General features: G+C 37.3%; 1 protein-coding gene across 10 annotated transcripts in view; it reads right to left on the bottom strand.

Moving 5' to 3' along the window:
• Window positions 1-25,037, bottom strand: part of NUP98 (nucleoporin 98 and 96 precursor) — a 111,152-nt gene that overhangs the window by 47,723 nt on the left and 38,392 nt on the right. For 7 of the 10 annotated variants that reach the window (XM_087433358.1, XM_087433361.1, XM_087433362.1 and 4 more), the window contains 4 exons: window positions 19,246-19,386; window positions 13,235-13,368; window positions 10,147-10,334; window positions 388-504 (listed from right to left, as the gene is read on the bottom strand). In XM_087433358.1, the coding sequence (XP_087289484.1) occupies window positions 388-504; window positions 10,147-10,334; window positions 13,235-13,368; window positions 19,246-19,386 (580 nt within the window). The remainder of the gene's footprint in view (window positions 1-387; window positions 505-10,146; window positions 10,335-13,234; window positions 13,369-19,245; window positions 19,387-25,037) is intronic. The other 3 variants (XM_087433363.1, XM_087433364.1, XM_087433365.1) reach the window with 1 other exon arrangement.

Raw genomic sequence — 25,037 nt, 5'->3', positions numbered from 1 at the left:
TACACTTCCACTTCCTCCTTTATACACTTCTATACTGATTTTTTTTTTTGCTTTAGTTATAATGACTATGTATCACTTTAATAATTATCACAAAATATCCTTTATTTTATGAGGGATAAGAGGTGTCAAATGCATGCTAACCCTGTCCAAAATGACACATATGGATACCAAACAGTTTTGCAGAACTGCATTAGAAGAACTCCAATAATTTTAAGGTCTAAAGTACTCAAGAAATAAAAACAGGACTTAATTGCTAGGTGCTCATATGCTGTAATACTTCTATGCAACATTCATCAAATTTCATGAGTTTTCATAGAATGAATGAATCTCTTCAAAATGAGAATAGGGTTCTCTACCAGAAACAACCCAAAACAAAATTCAGTTTACCTCTCTCCATTTTCTGGATAATCAGATGGTGAAGCTAGATCTTCTGAATCACGATTAACAGGAGAGAAGAGACTGCTATTGTTAAGGTTTTTCAAAACCAACTTCTTAATGCTCTTCCTATAAACAGAAACCAAAAGAAAAAAAAAACAACTCAGGCACACACAGTTGTGTCACAGACATTTTCTTAAAAACTAGAGTCGAAAAGGGCACTCTTGTTCAACTCCTATTTATATATCTAAAAATGACCTAACAAATTCAATTCATAAACTCTTCCTATAAATATGCAACCAGAACATAGGATCTCACATATGCTGCACTCTGATATTTGGAAGAAAAAAGAAGTGGGAAATCCCCTTGAAAACATTCATGCTTCTCTGAAACCCCTGAGCTTAGTTCACTCGTCACACTATGTATTATACTCAATTATTTCTCTACATGTCTTCTTTCTTTTTTTTTTTTTTGATAATTTTATTTATTTATTTATTTTCCCCCCAAAGCCCCAGTAGATAGTTGTATGTCATAGCTGCATATCCTTCTAGTTGCTGTATGTGGGACACGGCCTCAGCATGGCTGGAGAAGTGGTGCGTCGGTGTGTGCCAGGGATCCAAACCCAGGCCGCGAGCAGCGGAGCGCATGCACTTAACTGCTAAGCCATGGGGCCGGCCCCTCTTCTTTCTTCTTTAAACACTTTTTTTCTTTTTTGGCAGGCAGAACTTGGCCTGCTGCTGTGAAGGAAGTATGTGAGTAGATTCAGTAGACATTTGTTGACTAAATGAGAAATATTTCTTTAAATAAGATGACGAGAAAGAAATAGGAGTAAAAAACCTTGATATCTAATGATGCAAATCACCACAAATACCTAAAAAGTACAGGTTTGTGTACAGCAGGTTTACTTAAGGCAAGAGCCTCTACAGTATACAAGCTTCAAGTAGAAGAACCATATAGAAGAGATCTTAATCAATCAACCTTCACTTAAAAACTCACTGGATAGAGGAGGAGGGGCACAGATGTTAGCCCAAGGCAAATCTTCCTCAGCAAAAAGAGGAGGATTGGCATCAGATATTAGCTCAGGGCGCTAATCTTCCTCACAAAAACAAAACAAAACAAAACAAAAAAACACTAGATTAACTAATGTGTTCCATTCCCTTTTGGGGGGGGGGGGGCTATAACTAGTACACCACTCTGATACGTTTATTTCCAGTCTCAACAACTGAGTTACATTGTAACAAACATCAGTCGTATTTGCTCCAAAGCGGTGTATGCTAGTTATACTCCTTATTGTAATGACATTATTAAATAAGTACTAAATAAGCCAATGAAACAGGCACTTGACAATGAAGAATTGTTATTTCTACAAAAACTAAACTGAGACTTGCCCTCCTATTAAGGATAGACTAGGTAATGCAGACTAATCCTCTTAGGGAGGAAAACTAGAAAAGTTGGAGCTCTTTGCGGGCATCGAGACCCAACAAGTTATAAAAAGCGACCCAATCAGCAACCTGGGGGGACAGTGGCACAGGGAGGTGTCTGGTAATTAGGACTGCTTTTCTCCCGGGGACTTTCCTGATTCCAAGGGGAAGGCTAAGAGGCTGATGGTACACTTGACAGTCTTGTGAGATTAAAGAGACAGAAACTGGAGTCCAGAGCCACCAAGGGGCTAGTGAATGCCACTCATTTTGTGTTGGGACCTGGAAAGTCTCCACCCCGGGAGATGAGAGAACTAAATAAGCACTAAAAGGCATATGATCATAAGTTCAGCTTTGACTCATCTCAAGAAGGACCTGTCATAAAAAAACAATTCTTCTCTGAATGTCAGTATCATCATCCTTGAACTCCAATTATAACCAGGAACAGTTTTAAAAATATAACTGACGGGCCGGCCCCATGGCTTAGCGGTTAAGTGCGCACGCTCCGCTGCTGGCAGCCCAGGTCCAGATTCCGGGCGCGCACCGACGCACTGCTTCTCTGGCCATGCTGAGGCCGTGTCCCACATACAGCAACAAGAAGGATGTGCAGCTATGACATACAACTATCTACTGGGGCTTTGGGGTAAAAAAAGTAAATAAATAAAAATTAAAAAAAATATATATATATATAACTGACATAAAATAATAATAATAAAAAAATAGATACAAAAGGAGACATATCTATTTCTTCAAAGAAGATAAATGGCCAATAAGCACATGAAAAGATGCTCAACATCATTAGTCATAAAGGAAATACAAATCAAAAGCAAGAGATACCACTTCATACCCACTAGGAAGGCTATTATAAACAAGCATACAAAACAGAAAATAAGTGCTGACAAGGATATGGAGAAAATGGAAACGTTGTGCATTGCTGGTATGGTGCAGCTACTGTAGAAAACAGTTTGGCAGTTCCTCAAAAGGTTAACTACAGAATTAACACATGACCAAACAATTCCAGCCCTGGGTACATACCCAAAAGAATTCAAAACAGGGACTCAAATAGATACTTGTAAACCAATGTTCATAGCAGCACTATTTACATAGCCATAAGGTGGAAACAACCCAAATGTCCATCAACAGATGAATGGATAAACAAAATGATATATCCATACAATGGAATATTATTTAGTCTTAAAAAGGAATGGTTCTGATATGTTACAACATAATTAACCTTAAAAATATTATGCCAGGGCCGGCCCCATGGCTTAGCAGTTAAGTGCACGCGCTCTGCTGCTGGCGGCCCAGGTTTGGATCCCGGGCGCGCACCGACGCACTGCTTCTCCAGCCATGCTGAGGCTGTGTCCCACATACAGCAACTAGAAGGATGTGCAGCTATGACATACAACTATCTACTGGGGCTTTGGGGGAAAAAATAAATAAATAAACAAAATTATAAAAAAAAAAAAAAAAGAAGAGGTAAATGATTAGGAAGCTTAGTCTAATTTAAGATCACCATATCCAACCAGTATAGAATACACACACAGGGGCTGGCCCCTTGGCGTAGCGGTTAAATGTGCATGCTCTGCTGCTGGCAGCCCATGTTTGGATCCCGGGCACGCACCGATGCATCACTTGTCAGGCCATGCTGTAGCGGCGTCCCATAAAAAGCAGAGGAAGATGGGCACAGATGTTAGCCTACGGCCAGCCTTCCTCAGCAAAAGGAGGAGGATTGGCATGAATGTTAGCTCAGGGGTGATCTGCCTCACAAAAAAAAAAAAAAAAAAGAATACACACACACATTCTTTTCAAATACACATGGAACATTTACAAAAACTAACCTCATGTTGAACCATTAAAGCAAGCCTCAAATTTCAAAGAATTGAAATCACCTGGAGTACCTTTTTTGCACATAAGATAGAAATCAATGACAGACAGATAACTTAAAAATCTGCATGTTGGGGCCAGCCCCCTGGCTTAGCAGTTAAATGTGTGCACTCCGCTACTGGCGGCCTGGGTTCGGATCCCGGGCGTGCACCGACACACCGGTTGTCCGGCCATGCTGAGGCAGCGTCCCAGATACAGCAACTAGAAGGATGTGCAACTACAACATACGACTATCTAGTGGGGCTTTGGGGAGAAAAAGGGAAAAAAAAAAGGAGGAGGATTGGCAATAGATGTTAGCTCAGGGCCAGTCTTCCTCAGCAAAAAGAGGAAGATGGGCAGGGATGTTAGCTCAGGGCTGATCTTCCTCAAAAAAAAACCATCTGCATGTTAAGAATTTATACTCGGGGCTGGCCCCATGGCTTAGCAGTTAAGTGCATGCGCTCCGCTACTGGCGGCCTGGGTTTGGATCCTGGGCGCACACCAAGGCACCACTTCTCCGGCCATGCTGAGGCGGGGTCCCACATACAGCAACTAGAAGGATGTGCAACTATGACATACAACTATCTACTGGCGCTTTGTGGGGAGAAAGAGGAGGAAGATTGGCAATAGATGTTAGCTCAGGGCCGGTCTTCCTCAGCAAAAAGAGGAGGACAGGCATGGATGTTAGCTCAGGACTGATCTTCCCGACAAATAAATAAATAAATAAATAAATAAAACCCTTCGATATTTAAAAAAAAACAAACGAATTTATACTCTAGGGACCCGCCCGGTGCTGTAGCGGTTAAGTTTGTGTGTTCTGCTTCGGTGGCCTGGGGTCCGCCAGTTTGGATCCTGGGTGCAGACCTACTCACCACACCACTCTTCAAGCCATGCTGAGGCAGCATCCCACATAGAAGAACTAGAAGGACCTACAACTAGGATATACAACTACGCACTGGGGCTTTGGGGAGAAAAAAGAAAAAAGGGGAAGAGGAAGACTGGCAACAGATGTTAGCTCAGGGCCAATCTTCCAAAAAAAAAAAAAAAAGGAATTTATACTCTTAAATAACCTAAGGCTCAAAAAACTCCCATGAAAATCAGAAAGCATTTGATTATCATATATAATTATTTGAATGATAAGAATACTCCATATCAAAGCTTACAGAACACAAATAGAGCTGAACTAAAAGGGAAATTTACATTTTTAAAGGCAAATACTTAGAAAGAAGGAAAGCTGAAAATCAAAGAGCTAATTAAGCATCCATTTAGAGAAAAGACAGAAAATTAAATACCAAAAGAAGGGGGAAAGGAACTAAAGATAAAATTAATTTTTTTTTTTTAATTTATTTTTACCCCCAAAGCCCCAGTAGATAGTTGTATGTCATGGTTGCACATCCTTCTAGTTGCTGTATGTGGGACACGGCCTCAGCATGGCCAGGGAAGCGGTTCCTCGGTGAGCGCCTGGGATCCGAACCCGGGCCGCCAGCAGCGGAGCGTGTGTACCTAACCGCTAAGCCACAGGGCCGGCCCAAAATTAAATTAAATATTAGTGAAAATATAAGTAAAATTAAAAATTAATGAAATAGGAAACAATCACAGAATAGAGAGCATCAACAGTGCCAGAAAGTTAATTCTTTGACACGATCAATAAAACTGGTAGATCCCTGACCAGACCAACTGAGAAAAAGAGACAGCATAAAAAATGCCACGTCAGGAATGAAAATGGGAATATCCCTACAGATTCTACCAAAATGAAAAAGACAGTAAAGGATATTTTTTAACAACTTTATGCCCATAAATTTGGAATTTTAATTAACTGAAATGAAAAATAATATAAAAACACTACCTGCCAAAAGTGACTTAAAAAAAGGTGAATAGTCCTATAACTTTTAAATACATTATATCAATAATTAAAAGCAAAACAAAACCTTACTACAAATACTACCTCAGGCCCGTACATCTTCACCAGTACCCAACATTTAATGAGAAAGGGGGGTGGGGGGGAGCCTATCTTACACAAACTCTTCCAGAAAATACTCTCCAATTAGTTTACTAGATCGGCATAACCTTTATACCAAAACCGACTAACGAAATTATAAGAAGGGAGCACTTAGGCCAATCTAAGTCATGAACACAGACGGCAAAAATCCGGGACAAAATTTTACAGTGTATCCTACAAGAAAGGAAGTTACCAAACACTATCAGGGCCCGTGGAAAGGACCTTGGAGCAACCTGAAAGGGCTCCCGCTGGCCAAAGATGGGACAAATTGATCATCATACAAAACAATAACCGCAATGGACTGAAACACTGGGGGTGAGGGGGCTAATTATATGTTTCACATGAAGAACATAACCTATAACTAGAAGACAAGGAACTAACATGAAACATAAAAACAGTGTCAGGCAAAAGTGAAGAGGATTGGGATCAGAAATATCAAGTGAGACAGGTACAAAGAACAGAAAAGTGTAGCAAAACTAAATTTGGTAAATACAGTCATGTATTGCTTAACAGAGACATGTTCTGAAAAATGTGTCAGGCGATTTGGTCGTTGTGCAAACATCATAGAGAGTACTTACACAAACCTAGATGGTATAGCCCACTATACACCTAGGCTATATGGGACTAATTTTACGGGACTACTGTCATATACATGGTCCCTTGTTGATGGAAATATCATTATGTGGCGCATGACTGTATATGATAGAATATCATTCAGTCAGTTGTCATGTTTGAAACAAACATTGAAAAGAACACTGGAAAATAAAATTATATCCATTTGAAAAAATATATGCATACTTAAAATCAGAAACATATCAAAATATTCCCTATCACAGTTCTCGCCATCCCTATTCCATTTAAACGACATATCCTCAGAGAAGCTTCCCTCATCATTCTTCTGTTAGTCTCTCCTACAGTGGCAATCTCTACTTCTCCTTTCTGCCTCTTGTCTCGTGATCACTCTGCCAACATCTCTCTTCCCCAACAGATTGTGAATTCAATGACAGAGGAACGTGTCTTGTTCACACCTGCATTCTCAGTGCCCACCACACTTGGCACTTAGTAGCTGATAAATGTTTGTTGAAGGAAGGAACGAATAGAAGTATTAAAAGAATATTTCCAAATTTTGTCATTCAGAATAAAGAAAATTATTGGCTTGCTCTATAGTAAATTTCCTCTGACTACTAAGGAAAGCAAAGGGAAAAAGACACAGCACTGGTAAGGTTCTCACACCTGTAATCTACCAAATTTGTCTTTCGGAGCAAATCGAGTACTGTTCTAGTGCTGGCCATAGTTATAAAGATCCTCATGAATCCTTTACCATCTTTGGTATTTATAGAGCTATAAAGTGGTGGCCCAAGGCTTAGTATAGGAAGTGAATAGTGGCATATGCCATTTCCTTTAGACAGTTAAATACAGTGAATACTAAATTCTGGATACTAACAACTCAATAATGGAAAGCTGATAGCAGAAACTGGAAAGACCTTTACAATTCCCATCCTCTCTTGTACCTTGGCTTAGATGATATCCATCTCTAAGCTCCTCACTCCCATGAGTGGCTCCAGGAGTCAAGTTGTGGGATTCTCTATTTTTATTTAGCTCCTTTTACACCTCCTAAGATCCCTTCATATGTTCAACATTTATTGATCACTTACTACTACATCACAGGAACTGTTATAGGTACTTTAAATGACAGAAAAAAACAAAAGTACCCACCTATATAGAACTAATGCTCTAGAGGGAAAAAACAGACAAAAACCAAACATGAAAAAATAAATAAGTAAATGATATATTAGAAGGAATGGAAAAAAAAAGAAAAAGAAAGAGGATGACAAGCATGGGGGTACTGCTGACAAGAGAAAAGACAGGTGCAATTTTAAATAGGGTGGTCAGAGTAGTCTTCATTAAGGGGATATGTGAGCAAAGAATGAGAGGGTTAGCTATACGGATTTATGGGGAGAAGTGTTTCAGGGAAAGAGAACTGGGGCAAAGATCCAAAGGCAACAGCATGCCTTTCCTAACAGCAGCAAGGAGGCAATAAAATTAGAGGGGAGGAGGGGCTGGGCCAGTGGCACAAGCGGTTAAGTGCGCGTGCTCCGCTGCAGCGGCCCGGGGTTCACCGGCTCGGATCCTGGCGCACACCGACACACTGCTTGTTGAGCCATGCTGTGGCAGTGTCCCATATAAAGTAGAGGAAGATGGGCACGGATCTTAGCCCACCGCCAGTCTTCCTCAGAAAAAAGAGGATTGGCATCAAATGTTAGCTCAGGGCTGATCTTCCTCAAAAAAAAAAAAAAAAAAAGATTAGAGGGGAGGAAACAATGGAGAGAGTAGTAGATGTGTTCACAGAGGTAAGGGAAGGTCAGATCTTATAGGGCCTTATATGTCATTGTAAGGAATTTGGCTTTTACTCTGAGTAAGATATAAACCACCATAGGGTTCTGGACAGAAGAGGGACACGATCTGATATACTTCAAAAGGCTCACTGTGGTAGCTACATTCAGAATAGAATGCAAAGGGTTAAGGGTAAAAGCAGAAAGATCAATTAGCAGAATACAGCAGTAATTCAGTCAAGAGATGATGATGGCTTGGATCAGGAAAGTAGCAGTGAAGGTGGTAAGAACTGGTCAGATTCTGTGTAATTTTTGAAGGTAGAACAAAAGAGATTTGCTCGTCGCTTGGATGTGGGATGTACAAAAAAAGTCAAGGATGATTCTAAAGTTTTTGGCCTGACCAACTAGAATGATGGAAATACAATTATCTGAGATAGGGAAGGCTTTGGGTGGAACAGGTTTGAGGTGGAAGATCAAGAGTTCAGCGTTGGACATGTTAATTTTGAAATAAATGTCTGTTAGACATCCAAATGGAGATGTTGAATAGGGCTGGCTGTAAGAATCTGGAGTTTGGGAGAGAGGTCAAAGCTGGAGATAAAAGTTACACTATAGGTGACATTTAAAGACATGAAACTAAATTAAATCACTTTGGGAACGAGTAAAGAAAACGTGATCAAGAACTGAGCCAAGGGGCATCCCAACTTTAAGAGGTTGGGAAGAAGAGGAACCAGCGAAGGAGACAGAACGGGCGACCAATAAGGCAGAAAAAAACTAGAAAAGCATGGGGTTCCTGGAAGCCAATTAAAGTGAATCAAGGAAGAGGAAGAGATGAACTGTGTAAAATACTTCTGATATATTAAGACTGTTGAGAGCAACACCACAGAAGTGGAAGCCAAGAAGGGGATACGGTATTAATAGCAAAACGTATACCTTCCCATCCTAATCCTTTCTATTTGTATATCATAGTTGCAAATCCTACCTAAAGAGACCTGGCGAAACTGCCCTGAAAGTTGTTGATCTGACGGCTGGACTGGTGAATCTAAGCCCTTTTTATTTCCTCTGTGCCAAACAATTTGCTAAATGCTGGGGACATAAATATGAATAACACAGTTGGCCCCCCATATCTGTGGGTTCCACATCAGCAGATTCAAACAACCACAGATACAGAGGGCCAACTAAGGAACTTGAGCGTCCGCAGATTTTGGTATCTGTGGGGGGTCCTGGAATCAATCCCTCAGAATATTGACGTACACCTATACACAGTTCCTGACTTCAAAATAATCTAATGATGTTCTAAGAAATGTATAAAATTGGACTTTCCATCTTTTCTGAAGCAGCAGCCCACAATATTTTTAAGGGAAAAAAAGAGTGGTAATTTTTTAACTTAATAACATTCATAGACAAAGAACTGCAAGTGATAAATTCCCACTTTTTCTCCAAAGCTTTAAAAAAAAAAAAAGCAAAACTCACTTTCTGACTAGAAACGTACTTGCTCTTAAAAAAGCCTGTGTATGTGTGTGTCTGTGTCTACCTATGTATCTAGAAAAATAAATCCAGAAATGAAATGCACTAAAATGAGATCTCCAGATGTTAACTGTTAACAGTTTGGTATATATTTTTCTTGTTTTTTTCCATGCATATATCAATACTCTAGGGTATATTTGCTCTAATGCATAATTTAAATGTAATTTTCAATGTTTACCAACAACTCTTCCACATATTTTCCTGTACTTTTTCCTGTGTAATTATTTTATAATTGGTTCAATATCTGTATGTATGGGAATTAAAAAATATATATATAGATTCTTCTTAATTGGTTTGGCCAATCTGAGTTGTAAGAAAAGCGTCGTCTGCTTAAAATAAAATTACATAAGCATTAACTTCTCAAAAACAAAACAAAAAAACATGCATATGTAAAACTAGAAACATATTAATCAAAATATTTTTATGTTAACTGTGGTTATCTCCAGGAGTGATCATGTTCATTTTTATTCTTCTCTATGATGTTCCGTATTTTTCAAATTAAAAAAAAACAAAAAAACAAAAAAAACTATATAACATTTGTAGTACACTTAAGTAAATAATTATATATCATTTTATCCTTAGTTCATACTAATATTTTACTTTAAATTTATGTTAAGAAAAATAAACTCACTTGGGCATGAATGCTCCATTGGCTAAGGATGGTTCATCGTCATCCAGCCCATCAAAGAGATGTGACTTGGCTGTACCTGTTGTTTGTAAGGCCTTTGGTCGGACTCTGGTGGCAGGGCGGGGTGTCAGTTTATAGTGAGTGGGTGTAGTGAGAGCCTTCTGGGCTGCTGGATTTGTTGGTTTCAGTCTCTGAAAAACAAAAGGATCAAGGAAAATTCTAGTTTAACTCAATTGTATGGTTTTGACCTTAAAAATCAGAAGACCAGAGTTCAAACTTCATCTCTGCCATTCACCTGCTAGATACCTCTTTGAAGTCTCAGCTCCCAAAAAACAAGGATGTCAACATCTAACTTTGTATGTATGTGTGAATGCTAATGGAACTGTCTTTATTTCTCTATAACTGATTTTTACTCATCTCTCCAGCCTCCATTTCAACTGGTTCATCTGACTTGTTTTAAAATGTAATTGGGATACTGCATTTGAAGTGCTTTGTAAATCAAAATGGTACTAACAGAACATATTATTAATCTACTTTGTACATTTCTCTTCATCTTACAAAAGAGAATAGTCTGCAGTGGTTTGCTTTCTAAAACAAGGCTGACAGGGGGCCTGGTGGTATGGTGGTGAAGTTCATGTGCTCTGCTTTGGCGGCCTGTGGTTCACGGGTTTGGATCCTGGGCATGGACCTACACACTGCCCATCAAGCTATGTTATGGCGGTGTCCCACATACAAAATAGAGGAAGATGGGCAGAGATGTTAGCTCAGGGACAATCTTCCTTAAGCAAAAAGAGGAAGACTGGCAACAGATGTTAGCTCAGGGCCAATCTTCCTCACCAAAACAAAACAAAAAAAAAAAACAAGGATGACAATGTTTATATTTTTAAAAAACATAGTATCAAAAAATTCTGAGTCAAATTATTTTTCAATTAAACACAAAATCTTATGCTTCAAGAAAAACCAAGGCAAAGCCATGAAATAATAATATTCAACTTCTATGCAATCCAAATCACTCTAATAAAATGAATAAATATTAGCTTGCATTTATCCATCATTTAGTAAACATTGACAATTACCATGAGTTAAACACTAACTACTGGGGAAAAAAATAATAAAATTACTTTCCCTGATTTTTGAGGAAATTACAAGTTAGTGGAGGAGACACACAACTAAATTAATTAAGACTTCAGGTTGATTTGATGCCAACTTTTCGATGTTTCCATAGCATCTTCAGGATGTTATACATTTGTTTCCTAAATGGTACACTTGGGATTATATAACCATTTGAAACAACGTCTAACCTATAAAACTTGTCACAATTTATTCTTCTCTTCACAATGCAGACTGTTTACACTTCAGTAACAAGTGAATCTTCCTAGATCTTTTTTGTGATCTTTCACAATTCTTGGAATGTCTTGACACAGATCTACCAACTTCTACATACATACTCAAAAAAAGTTAAATGTTATCTCTTCTGAAAAGCTTTATCAAACTCACCCAAGAATCTAAGCTCTTCCCTCTATTCTATTTTAAATTTTTTATTAAGATAAAATTCACATAACATAAACTCACCATTTTAATGCATACAATTCAGTGGGTTTTACTATATTCACAAGGTTGTACAACCATCACCACTATCCAATTCCATTTCCTTCACTCCAAAAAGAAACTCTATGCCTCCCAATTCCTCCCCTTAACCCTTGGCAAACATGAATCTACTTTCCGTCTTTATGGATCTGCCTATTCTAGACATTTTACATAAATAGAATCATGCGGCCTTTTGTGTCTGGCTTCCTTCACTTGGCATAATGTTTTTGAAGTTCATCCATGTTGTAGCGTGTATCAGTACTTCATTCCTTTTTATAGCTAAATGATATTCCATCATAAAGACATATATTTTGTTTATCCATTCATCAGCTGATGTGCTCTTCTCTCTATTACCACATACACTATATTGAGCTTGAGTAAATTTAAGCACACACTGGTCTGATCTTCCTCACTAGATAGCAGGCTCTTAGAGAATAAGTTCTTATTTTTCATTTTGTATCCTCAGTCCTGAACACAGTGACTAGTAGCACATATTTAGGCACCTAAAATTATGATGCATGAATAACATATAATTTTCACCTAATTACATCTTACATTTAGAAAGCACTTTTCTTTTTTTAAAGATTTTATTTATTCATTTTTTTCCCCCCAAAGCCCCAGTAGATAGTTGTATGTCATAGGTTCACATCCTTCTAGTTGCTGTACGTGGGACTCAGCCTCGGGTTGGACGGAGAAGTGGTGCCTTGGGGCGTGCCCGGGATCCGAACCCGGGCCGCCAGCATCAGAGCGCGCGCACTTAACCGCTAAGCCACGGAGCCGGCCCTAGAAAGCACTTTAAATTCACATTTTGCTTCTCATTGTATCTAGTTGCAGGGTAAACTGAAGAATCGGCTGAAGGATAAATGAGATGACATGAACGAGTGAATAATAATTTCTGTACACTAACCAACTTACTATAAGCCAGGTATGCATTATCTCATTTAATTCTCAACACTGAACAGTATTACTATGCCCATTTTACATACGAGGAAACACTTTCCGAAAGGCAAAAAGACATGCCCAATGTCTGAGAGATTGTAAGTGATAAAACAAGTATTAAACAGACCAAAGGCTACTTTTAACACATCACAGTGAGTAAAAGATCATTTCTTTGCCACTAGAGCATAAGAAATTAAGACAAAGCTATACAGAAATCAGGAGAAAAAATTTTCTTAAAAGCATTATGATTTTAGGAAAATCAGCTTCCCTGAGGCTTAGTTTGCTCAAGGATAAAATGAGAATAATAATCTCTGCCTCATTTCAGGGCTGTTGAAAAGTTCCAGCCTTCACCTCCAGTCCAGTGCTCATTTTATTGTCTGTCATGCTGCCTTCCAGATACAGTAAAAATAATTTATCCCTGGCCTAGTGAAAAGCATAAATAATGTATCTTAAAAACTTAATTGCACCTAACTTTGCTTAGCCTGTATACATACAAAATCACATTCTGCACATTTAGTTTCTCCTTTTCTGAGATGAAATTTTACAGAAGCATCCTTAAATTTACCTCTTCTTTCTTCTTAGGGTCTGACATGGGATTCCGGAAGAGAGGAGAGTCTCCAAAAGGTGAGTATGTTAGACTATTGATGTGCTGTTGGAGAACAGCCTGCTGGGCAGCAGAAGCGTTTGGATCTGTCAAGGCTTTAAAAAAAAAAAAAAAAGAAACAAAAGAAAAAGCAAGATGTCAGTCCAAGGATCCAGTGCATTTACAGCAAAAGAACTCAAAACTCTTTTTGAAGAAGTGGTCTTCAAAATGTTCAGACTCACTCAACGGCATTATTGGTGGGGAACAGGGAGCAAACTGTGAAGAAAATCAACAATCAAATAAACTAATGGGTCAAAGACAGGAAAAAGCATTCCATAAGAGACAACATACATAAAATTTTACTTAGGTGTTCACTGTCACTAGTAACCAAAAATTGGAATTAAAACAACCTTGAAAAAAAAAAAAAAAAAACCTTGAAGAAATATTTGATAGCTACCTTATTATCTATCAGTGGCACAGTTGTATAAAAAGAGTTACAGTCTTTGACTTCTACAAACATTACAAATTGGTTTAATCTGTCTAAAAGAAACAATACAATAGTACATAGAGCAAGTACTGTTTTTATATTTTTTTAATCTAATAATCTCAACCATGGAAATTTGACCCAAGGACTTAATTAAACTAGAAACACAATAAACAAATGTTTGTAAGTGTTCACCGAACATTATCTGTAATAGTCAAGACTTGGAAACAACCTATGTCCAACATTAAGTTAACAGTTGTAAAAATCATTATATATAAACATGGTGGGTTAAGCAGTTATTAAAAACAGTGACAGGGCCAGCCCCAGTGGCCTAGTGGTTAAATTCAGTGCGCTCTGCTTCAACAGCCCGGGTTCGGTTCCCAGGCACGGACATATAATCGCTCCTGTGCTGGTGGCCCACATACTAAAAAATAGAGGAAGACTGGCATGGACGTTAGCTCAGGGCGAATCTTCCACAGCAAAAAAAGTTTTTAAATAAAAAAAATTAAAAAGAAATAGTTTCAATGTGTTTCATTGTGGACATACGAAAGTATCTTTGGTTAATAAGTAAAAATTCCAGAATAAAGAGTATTAAGTATACTAAGAACATAAAGGAAGAGGACAGCATATAAAAAATGAAAATGGCTGTTAAGGCATCCTTTTATGTTTATTATTTACATTTAATATTCATATTATATTTAAGTAAAAATTGAGAGAAGAAAGGATCACTCCAATTAGTCTAATTTTCTTTCCAAGTGTAAGAACAAATGTGTCATCAATCGCAGAGAATTTAGGAAACAGAGAAAGAATAACGATCTACAATTGTACACAGTAAAAAGAAAACAAAAAACCCCCACAATTCTCTGCACTGTACCTTAACTGATGAAGAAATCTCTCTGCAAGATAAATATTTCCAAAGATACCGATAAAAAAATCAAATCAAATTTAACTCATTTTAGAGATAAAACTTTTTTCCTTTATAAACATTTAAAATAAAGCTAAAGGGCCGGCCCAGTGGCGTACTCATTAAGTTCGTGCGCTCCACTTTGGTGGCCCAGGGTTCACGGGTTCGGATCCTGGGTGCGGACCTATGAACCGCTTATCAAGCCAGGCTGTGGCAGGCATCCAACATATTAAAAAAAAAAAAATGGCAGAAGAAGATGGGCACAGATGTTAGCCCAGAGCCAATCTTCCTCAGCAAAAAGAGGAGGATTGGCAACAGACGTTAACTCAGGGCTAATCTTCCTCACCAACAAAAATAAATAAATAAAATAAAATAAAGCTAAAGCCAAAATATAAGAAGATAATCCACATTAAAGGAGTGCCTCAAACAAAACATTTAGAAAAATTTAATACTCACAATAAGGGGGCAAAAACACAACAGTGGCAGCAACAACAAAAACAAGCCCAGGACAGACAGTTAAAGCTAAATTAATGAAAAAAGAGCAGAACCACCTTAGTCAAATTAAGCTTTCTTAAAATCAGATGTATTCATTAAATACTAAAACACTGTATGTTGATATATAAGGAAAGAGTGCAAATTTGCTCAGGACTGTGAAACCAAAAGGAGAGGTCAATTTAAAGAGCGTACAGTAAATCATCCGTATTCAGAAAGTTCCTAAATCTAATTTAAGACTATTGGAGAGAAAATATATATAGAAAAGTAGCTTCTGATACACAGTGCCACACGATGACAGAACAGTGTTACTCTGTGGACTAGGAGGAGTCCTAGTCCAGGACTAGGAGACTGAAGAAGACTCAAGACCTAGATGTTTTTAAAGAACTCTAATATTCACTAGTCAGTTTGTTACTTGATAGTAAATTATCCATTAAATAAATAAATAAATAAATAAATAAATAAAAACACTGACCTGCACCAGCTGATTCCATTATTTAATAATTATAGGTCGCCCCACCTGGACTTGCTCAAAAGAACAAAACCTTCCCTTAACAAATCCAGGTATCATTAGGAAAGTGTGACAGGATGTTTTTATTTTTGTATGTTTAACTATGAAATCTTCCCAATGTTAACTGCATTATTTAAAATACAGAAAAGAGAGCTGATAAGTTAGCAAAAATAAGATAAGCGAATAAGCAAGTGTAAGCACTAGTTAACCTACCATTGGTGTTATATTCAACTCTGGTCATAATAATTTGAAAACATACTAAAAAACCACTTCATGGCCAAATGAGTAAAGGGATAGGAAGAAGTATAAAAATCAAGTCTCCAAACAGAAGAAACCGACGATACTTTATCTGGAAGACAATGGGGTTACTGGAAAGAAATTGTAGCAGACTGGTTTTGCTTAGCTTTAGGAGGTAAAAGTAGAACCACTGAGTGGAAATTCTAAGGAGACAGGTTTTGTGGACCAGACTGACTCGTAAGGAAGCCATCATAACTGAAGTTTTTAAGACAAGTAAGGGACTCCCACAATAAGGGTAGACTCACATGAGCTCTATAGCAACTTCCAACTAATATCCTGTGATGCAAGGATATACATTCTAAAAGTCAATTCAACTACTTTTAAATGGGCAGCAACACTATTGTATGCAACTGTAATATTTAATTCTTGTGTCAGGAACTTTTAATTGGCTTTTGAAAAAGATGAATTATTAAAAACCATTCAAAAAGCTACCCAAGTAAAAATAGCAGGTCATGATATTTATACTGCCTCCTTCTACTGAAAACAATCAAAACTAAGGAAGATAAATAAAAAATAAAATGAAAATATCATTTTAAATGATAAGGCTGATTCTAATGTTCACACAGAAATGAATTAAAATTCTAATTCACCTCCGCTCCCTCCAAAGACCTAATAAAAATCTATGGTCTAAACAAATTAAAATATATCTACATAAGCCACAATGACAGAATGGGAAGGCAGCAAATGAACAGATGAACAAATATAACAAATTTCTAGGGGAAAGAAGTGGACAGAGGAGTGATAAAGCAGGATAGAGCAAACCATAGCTTAGAATACACTCAAAGGGGATCACCACCCAAAACGGAGCATATCTGCCTGGAGAATCCCAGAAAGGTTAGGGATTCAAGAATACCAAGTTTGATGAAGTGAGACTGAAAGCACAAGGAAACACGAATCAATGTAAAGTTTATATACAAAACGACCACACTCTGCCATCCTTCTACTCCCTGATGCTCAATAGATAAGCCAAAATATCAGAGTGTACCTCCAGTGAAAAGAAATTAACATATGGAGAGTACAGGGGCAACTAGTTTGAGTGCTTGCATCATCCCAGAGCTAAGAATGTGGCATTCCAACACTTAGAGGACTGCTGGATAATAGCTGCTTCCTGGACTACTCACCTTTAAGTGAAATCTACTGGTAAACAACACTACCCATAAACATAAGTTGCCAGTGAGCTGCTTCTTATTTTATTCTTAAATATGAACAAAAAAGGTCACCAAGCATTAGAGAGTAGGATCAAAACAGAAATAATCCTGAAAATTTAAGGAACAGAAGCCTAAAAAAATTTTAATGCCAATTAACAAATTCAGACTGTCAAGAAAAAATTGCATCTAAGAACTGGATGCTTGAAAAAAGAAACTTTCAGAGAATGAGAAAGAATTCTTGTAAGGTAAAATAAAAATCCAAAAAGATGATTTAGAAGACAACCAAAAATCTCCTAGAAAGTAGAAACACAGCTGAAAAATCAAGTGTTAAGACAGAAAAGGTCTAAGCAAATCTCTGAAGTGTCAGGACAAAGGGACAATCCTAAATGCTTGTAGAACTGTAGGAACAAGTCTCAAGAAACAGAAAGGCATTAGACATTTCATCAGTAATGGTTAGTGCAAGGAAGAATATAGCCAAAGTTCCGAGGGCAAATTATTTTCATACCAGAATTCCGTAACATTTAAGTATGAGGAACAGATGAAGATATTTTCAGACCTGTAAGTAGTCAAAGTAAACCTTTTATATATACTTTACTTGAAGATATATTCAGAGCACTCAGGAAATAAATAAAGAGGAAAACCCTAAATCCAGGACATAGCAGTTTCCACTGATGAGACTTGAAGGGAACATCCTGGAACAACACTGAAGGCCTACGAAATAATCAGAGTTCATACTGCTGCAGTAGGACAGAGTAACCAAAGAATGAGGTTATCTAGGGTACAAGAACTCGGACACCATCCTTAAGAATTTGGACTAGTTTAGGAAGGTGATAAGAGTTGGTAATACAAGGGAAAAAAAAGAATTTAGAAATTCCAGAAGAAAAAGCTGTATGAGACAGGTATACTTGGCTAGGCAGCAGTGTTTTCGTAGCAGAAAATACTGTGTTCATTTGCAACTTTTAAATTATTCTTTAACCAAAGAAAACAAGAATAATAATTATAGGATAGAACACGTTATCAACTTTATCAATATAAAAATATAAAGATGGCAAAGGAGAAATGAAGGAAAGAGAAAGGTAATTACGGAAGGGCACTAATATGCTTATTTGAGCAAGGGAACTCAAGAAATACTGTCTCCTAGTTAACAGAACAAGAAAAAGTATATAAGGACACAGCTTAAATTTGCAAAGGCTTCTCAAAGTGTGGTATATGGATCATGATGTTAAGGAGATGAATTTAATGGTACAGAGACTAACTTCTTTCTTTCTCTATTTCAATATCTATCTACCTACCTACCTATCTACCTATCTATCTATGTATGTATCTATCTATCTTAGTTACTCCATTTACGCCAGGTGATATGAGTTTTTTATTTCCGGTAGAATATATTTTTCTTTAAAAAAGATATTTAAGTTAAAAAGTAAGTTAATTTTGGGCCGGCCCCGTGGCTTGTGCGTGGTTAAGTGCGCGCACTCCGATGCTGGTGGCCCGGGTTTGGATCCCGGGCGCGCACCGAGGCACCACTTCTCCGTCCATCCTGAGGCCGAGTCCCACATACAGCAACTAGAAGGATGTGCAGCTATGACATACAACTATCTACTGGGGCTTTGGTGGGAAAAAATAAATAAATAAAATCTTTAAAAAAAAAAAAGTAAGTTAATTTTAAGTTAGAAATAATACAGGTGGCAGGCAGATACTGCAAAAACTAGGAAGGTATTCAAATGAAGGAAGTATGAAAAACACTTCAACAGGTAAAACTAAACTTAGGGAATTTAGTAAACAGCTATACTGGGAAAAGTAAATAAAGAACACAGGTGATAAGTGAGCTAAATTCTCATCTACCACTAACAAATTAAATTTACTTAGATTTAATAAAGCAAAACAGCAATATAAGCACATCATTTAGGGACATGAACTTAAATACCAGATGAATTAAAAACCATAACAAAAGTGGTTTTTTGGGGGGAGTAGGCCTGGGAGTGGGGAAGCTGGGAAGGCCTAGATCTATTATAAGCCCTTCTACACTACATGTTGTTTAATGACATGTGTGTATGTACTGCAGTGGTAGGGGTGGGACAGGGTGGGGTGGAAAATCAAGTCAGCAAGTATTAGCACGAAATAAACTGAGTAAAGCCTTCTAAAGTGACTGACACTTACCTACTGGGGCCTGGGGGGCTCCAAAGCCCAAAGTGGCTGTCGTAGTATTAAATCCAGGGGCCCCAAAGGCTCCTGTACCAAGAGGCCCTCCGATCTTAGGTTGGTTGTTCCCAAACAAAGATGCCTGTCCAGCACCAAGAGCTATGGAGACAAGAGGAAAGAAAAAGCGCCACAGAAGATCCTTTGAATGTTATGCCCGAGGTCAGTTACTTAAAACTATAATACATTTGGAAACTTCATAATGACTGCTCATTTCAACAAAAGAACTAATACATAAATGCACAGTAAGTTCTAACTATATGCCAGGCACTGTGCTGAGTACATTATATACATCAAGGCAAAATACTTAACCTCTCTGTGCTTCAGTTTGCTCAACTATAACATGAGACAATAATACATAGCTTAATATTTATCCTAGGGTTAAAATGAATAAACCCATATTAAGCATTAAGAAGAGGTCTGGTAGACACTAACACTTGTTAAATATTAGCTAGTACCATCTCATTTAATCTTCACAAGCCTGAAGCAGGAACTATCATCCCCGTTTTACAGAAGAGAAAATTGAGAGTTTAGTAATTAGCTCAACGTCACAAATGTAGTAAATGCTGAAACTGGGGTTCAAACCTCAGTGCATCTGATAATACAACCAGGGCTCTTAACTGCTATCGTACAGTAAAACACTTTGAAAGAATTAAAAAATTGTCAATTCTCCTTAAATTTCAATATTTGCAAATCAAAATACTCAGCTGAATCAATCACAATGTCATCGTTTTGACTAACAAATAGGCTGAACTGTAGAAAACCAAATCCAATGTATCTTCTTTGAATAGCAAAAAGTTAACACTTTGAAGTATACCATCTCACGAAAACTACTTTAGACAAAGACTGTTTTTTTAATAAAAAGCTAAATGCCTTGTGATGAGGTTACTAAACAAATTCTAGTTTCAGCATGAATCAAATTGGACGGAGTAAGAATTTATTTTCACCAGGGGGAAATCCATTGTAGAAACTTGCAACGTTCTAAAGCCTAATGAATCTTCCTTATGGACCTTGTTGTCAGCAGTGATTTTTTGAAGTATAAAATGGGGAGAATTTAGTTCTTCAGAGTAAGCTGTTATTTAGAATAAGTTATTGGCATAAATTTAAAAAAAAATTTCCACTCCCTCCTCCTCAAAAAGTTATTGGAAATTTGGAAGATCTGAAGTTCTTCTTAATGTATCAATGCATCTTGACAGAGATATGGTTTATCAGGAAAATCACTTCAAAAACATAATACTTGGAGGTCAAAAATTTCAAATGAGAACTGCTTTGAGATCTCAACCAGAAAAAGGATAGGAAGTTTATACTTAGAGAATCCACACAATATAAATTAGTGAGGGTGACTACTGAATGGACGAAACATTCCCTAACTGCCCAACCTCATTAGTAACAAGACGACAACAATGTTGCAACAGGATTATTTCACCTTAAAAAGCCCAGCTTTGGAACAGAGAATAAGACTTCTTTTAAAGTCCCAAACCATTAGAAATTGGTGAAAATGCCAAGAAAAACTACAATTATATTACTCCCTCAAAGGATATAGTTTATACCACAAATTTCAGGATTCTCTATTTTTATAGGTAGCAAACACCTCCCTATCCCCAAACAAAACTTAGATGAAACCCAAATATATTAAATGGGTAAAAATTTCTGTTCTAGGGGCCAGCCCAGTGGCACAGTGGTTAAGTTCACGTCCTCCGCTTTGGCAGACTGGGTTTGCCAGTTCGGATCCTGGGCGTGGACGTACACACCGCTCATCAAGCCATGCTGAGGCAGTGTCCCACATAGAGCAACTAGAAGAATGTACAACTATGACATACAACTATCCACTAGGGCTTTGGGGAGAAAAAGGAAAAAAAGGAGGAAGATTGGCAACAGATGTTAGCTCAGGGCCAATCTTCCTCAAAAACAAAAAAATTCTGTTCTGGATGGGTATGTATTTCCCTCACCTTTGGAGCAGCCCTGGATGAAGAACCATGAAACAGTCTAAAAATCACTGTATTGCACAAACCCATGAAAGAATAAAAAAGGGACTGGGAGGTTCAGATGACCTGGAAAGGGACTGTCATTAAATTTATTGTAATACATTGGATAGTGTTGCAATTTATCAATGGAAAAGATGTAGTTCATCCAGCTCTGTTTTATATTATGTACAACTGGCTTTTTATGCTTAATGAAAGGACTTACTAATAGTTCAAGTTGAGGGACATTCTGATGTATGATAACGTCAATTTATGAAATGTGCTATATTTATGATTAGTTGTAGGAGTCATAAGGAAGATATATGGGGGTCACCATGGTAATAGTGGGCCCTAGAAAATCCAAGGATGCTCAAGGAAAAAGTGAAAATGATTATATTTCTCTTGAGATCTTATAATAAATGTTAGAATTTAATTTTATTTATGGTATCTATTAGCTTTGGGTAAATTTTTCTATGTATGTCTTAGTATAACAATAAACTTTACTAGAGGTACCCTTTAATCTTATTACTCCATGTAAAATTTTAAGAACCAAAACTTCTTAATATTATCACTAAGTAACTACCAAGAAAATGGCGTACTATTGATAGTGCTAATGACAGTTAAATATCAATGTGAAACAAGAAACTGATACACCATGATTCAATGAGTATTCCTTAGCACAATGGGGAAAAAAAAAAAATCACACGCCAAAGGATAATATACAGTCATGACAAGGGGGATACGTTGGGCCGGCCCCGTGGCTTAGTGGTTAAGTGCGTGTGCTCCGCTACTGGCGACCCAGGTTTGGATCCCGGGCGCACACCGACGCACCACTTCTCCGGCCATGCCGAGGCCATGTCTCACATACAGCAACTAGAAGGATGTGCAACTATGACATACAACTATCTACTGGGGCTTTGGGGAAAAAAGGAGGAGGACTGGCAATAGATGTCAGCTCAGAGCCAGTCTTCCTCAGCAAAAAAGAGGAGGATTAGCATGGATGTTAGCTCAGGGCTGATCTTCCTCACACACACACACAAAAAAAGAAGGGGGATATGTTCTTAGAAATGCATCTTTAGGTGATTTAGTTGTTGTGTGGACATCACAGAGTATACTTACACAAAGCTAGAGGGTATAGCCTACTACGCACCTAGGCTATACAGTACTAATCTCATGGCACCGCTGTTATATATGTGATCCATTGTTGACCGAAACCTCGTTATGTGCTGCATGACTCTAAAACATTTTATACCAAGATTGGTCACTTAAATCTAAGTGCATAAAAACACTTTTATATATGTACATTTAATATTTTTATAGTCAACTACTCATGAAGCACTCAAAGGCCCATGTTACAGGAAAATTTACTTCTGTTGAGGTATGAGTTTGAATCTCCAACACTCAAAACAAGAAGTTGCATAGGAATACACACTTAGCTAATGCCCCCAAAAAACACAGCCCAAAGCTACAGTGCTATTCCACCTGTGATACCATGAAATGCAGAGTTCATAAATGTGGGTGTTTATCTACAATAGTCTCTAGACACATTCCTCTCAAAGCCAAAAGTCTGCTTTAGCAGATGTGATTGTCCAAGAATTCCAACAGCGTGTTTTCAGTGACTCTCTCAATTCTTGTTTCCCTACATAATCTACTGCTGCTAAGGTTAGGGGAGTAAAACCTTTATTGATTGTATTTGGCTTTTAGTTTATGTGGACAAGGCATGAATGAGGAATATGTAACAATAATAAAAATAAAATTCCTTGTCTGTGAGGTAGAACTATTTAAGGAAAACTGAATATATTCAAATAAATAAAGAGGCTGAGATATTAAATTATTGTGGAATAAAAGACAACAGTATCAGGAAAAAAGTTATAGAACACTTTAAAATCTTGGACTACAAGAGAAGGCATTGCTAATCATAACCTGCAAGACCTAGAAACCAAAGAGGAGAGAGTGACAGCTTTGACTACATAAAAATAAAACTTATACAAGTTTTATGTATACAAGTTTTTGTTTATGGTATCTTATATGAAGATACCATAAATAAAATTAAATGATATACATCAAGACTTAGTGGAAATATCTGTAACAGACATTAGAGGAGCATCTTACCCAGGCCTTAGGTTTATGGTTCATAAACTGCCTAGAGTCAAAACTACCCTATCTTACCTGGGCCTTAGGTTTATGGTTCATAAACTGTCTAGAGTGAAAACTACCCTTGAAAAAGCCCTGAATTTGCCCACACCAAAGCTAATTTTTCCTCCAGGATCAGAAGAGAACATTGATGTCAGATGATATATTCTCCTAAATTTAGGGATCATATTGTACAAAAAAACTAGAGCTTTTTAGTTTTTATTTCTTGAAAAATATATCTGGTAGAATTTGGATAAAAAAGCTCAAGTGAAACTCCACCATACAACCAAAGATGGTTAATATCCACGATATATAAAGCACTTTCAAAGATAAATTAAGAAACAATGATCAAATATTATGAATAGAGAATTGAAAGATCCAAATAGCCCGTAAACATACATAAGGATATCCTTTACTGGTAATCAGTGAAGTACACACTAGATTATATCAATTTCCACTATCATGCATGCTAAGATGAAAAAGCCCAACAATATGTAAAGGATATGGGACAATGAGTACTTGTGTACAATGTGAGCAAAAATGTAAACTGGCATTCTTTTTGGAAAGCAAATTAGCAAGAATGACCAAAATTCAAGATATGTGTATCTTCTGACACAATTCCAATTCTAAGTATCAATCCTGTATTAATACTAACACACACAAAAGGATCTAACAGAGATCTTCATTATTGCATTGCTAATATCAAATAACTCTAACGTCCATCAATAGGGGAAAAGTAAAATAAATTAGGGTGTGCAAATGTATTTACGTGTTATATCTATATATGCACCTATACACACAGTATATGGAATATTAAATAACTATTTTTAAAGAATGAGTTACATCCATGTATACTGACCAAAAGAAAAAATATATGCCCAAAATGTCACGGGAAATGAAAATACAAAACAGAATGCTATGTAAGGCAGTTGCTTTCAGTTTGAAAAATTTTTGACTGCAGCACACAATAAGAAACACACTGGGACCTATAACACAACATACATAAAACTAAAACAAAAGTTAAATGATACTTAACCTTGCTATGCACAGTGGTTTTTTTTAATCCAGCTCATCTTTTTAAAATGCTAGTTGCAGCCCACTACATTAATATTACATCCAACTAATGTATCCCAACCTTTGGTTTAAAAAACACTCACGTAGGATATGGTTTCCATTTAAGAATATAACAAAAAATTCTATATATAAAACACATATATGTACAAACTTATACGTGTATGTGTATATAAATACATATATAAGCACATGTTCAAAAAATGTATATAAAGGGATCTGACAAGATAAATGCCAAATTTTCAATAGCTGTTACTTCACAGCTGAAAGATGTGGACTTTTCACAATACTTCTGTATTGCTGAATTATTTTTACAAGCACTTATCTTTTATTTTAAAAAGAAAATGAAAGGGGGCCGGCCCCGTGGCTTAGCGGTGAAGTGCGCACACTCCGCTACTGGCGGCCGGGTTTGGATCCCGGGCGCGCACTGACGCACCGCTTGTCCAGCTATGCTGAGGCAGTGTCCCACACACAGCAACTAGAAGGATGTGCAACTATGACATACAACTATCTACTGGGGCTTTGAGGAAAAAAAGGGGGAAAAGAAACAGAGGAGGGGGCCAGCCTGGTGGCACAAGCGGTTAAGCG

The sequence above is a fragment of the Ceratotherium simum genome, chromosome 7 (genome assembly GCF_057802395.1).
Source record: "Ceratotherium simum simum isolate JZ-2026a chromosome 7, ASM5780239v1, whole genome shotgun sequence".
In the NCBI taxonomy this organism is placed as follows: domain Eukaryota; kingdom Metazoa; phylum Chordata; class Mammalia; order Perissodactyla; family Rhinocerotidae; genus Ceratotherium; species Ceratotherium simum.
The sequence above is the reverse complement of the archived record's forward strand: the minus strand, read 5'-3'. Positions and strand labels throughout refer to the sequence as shown.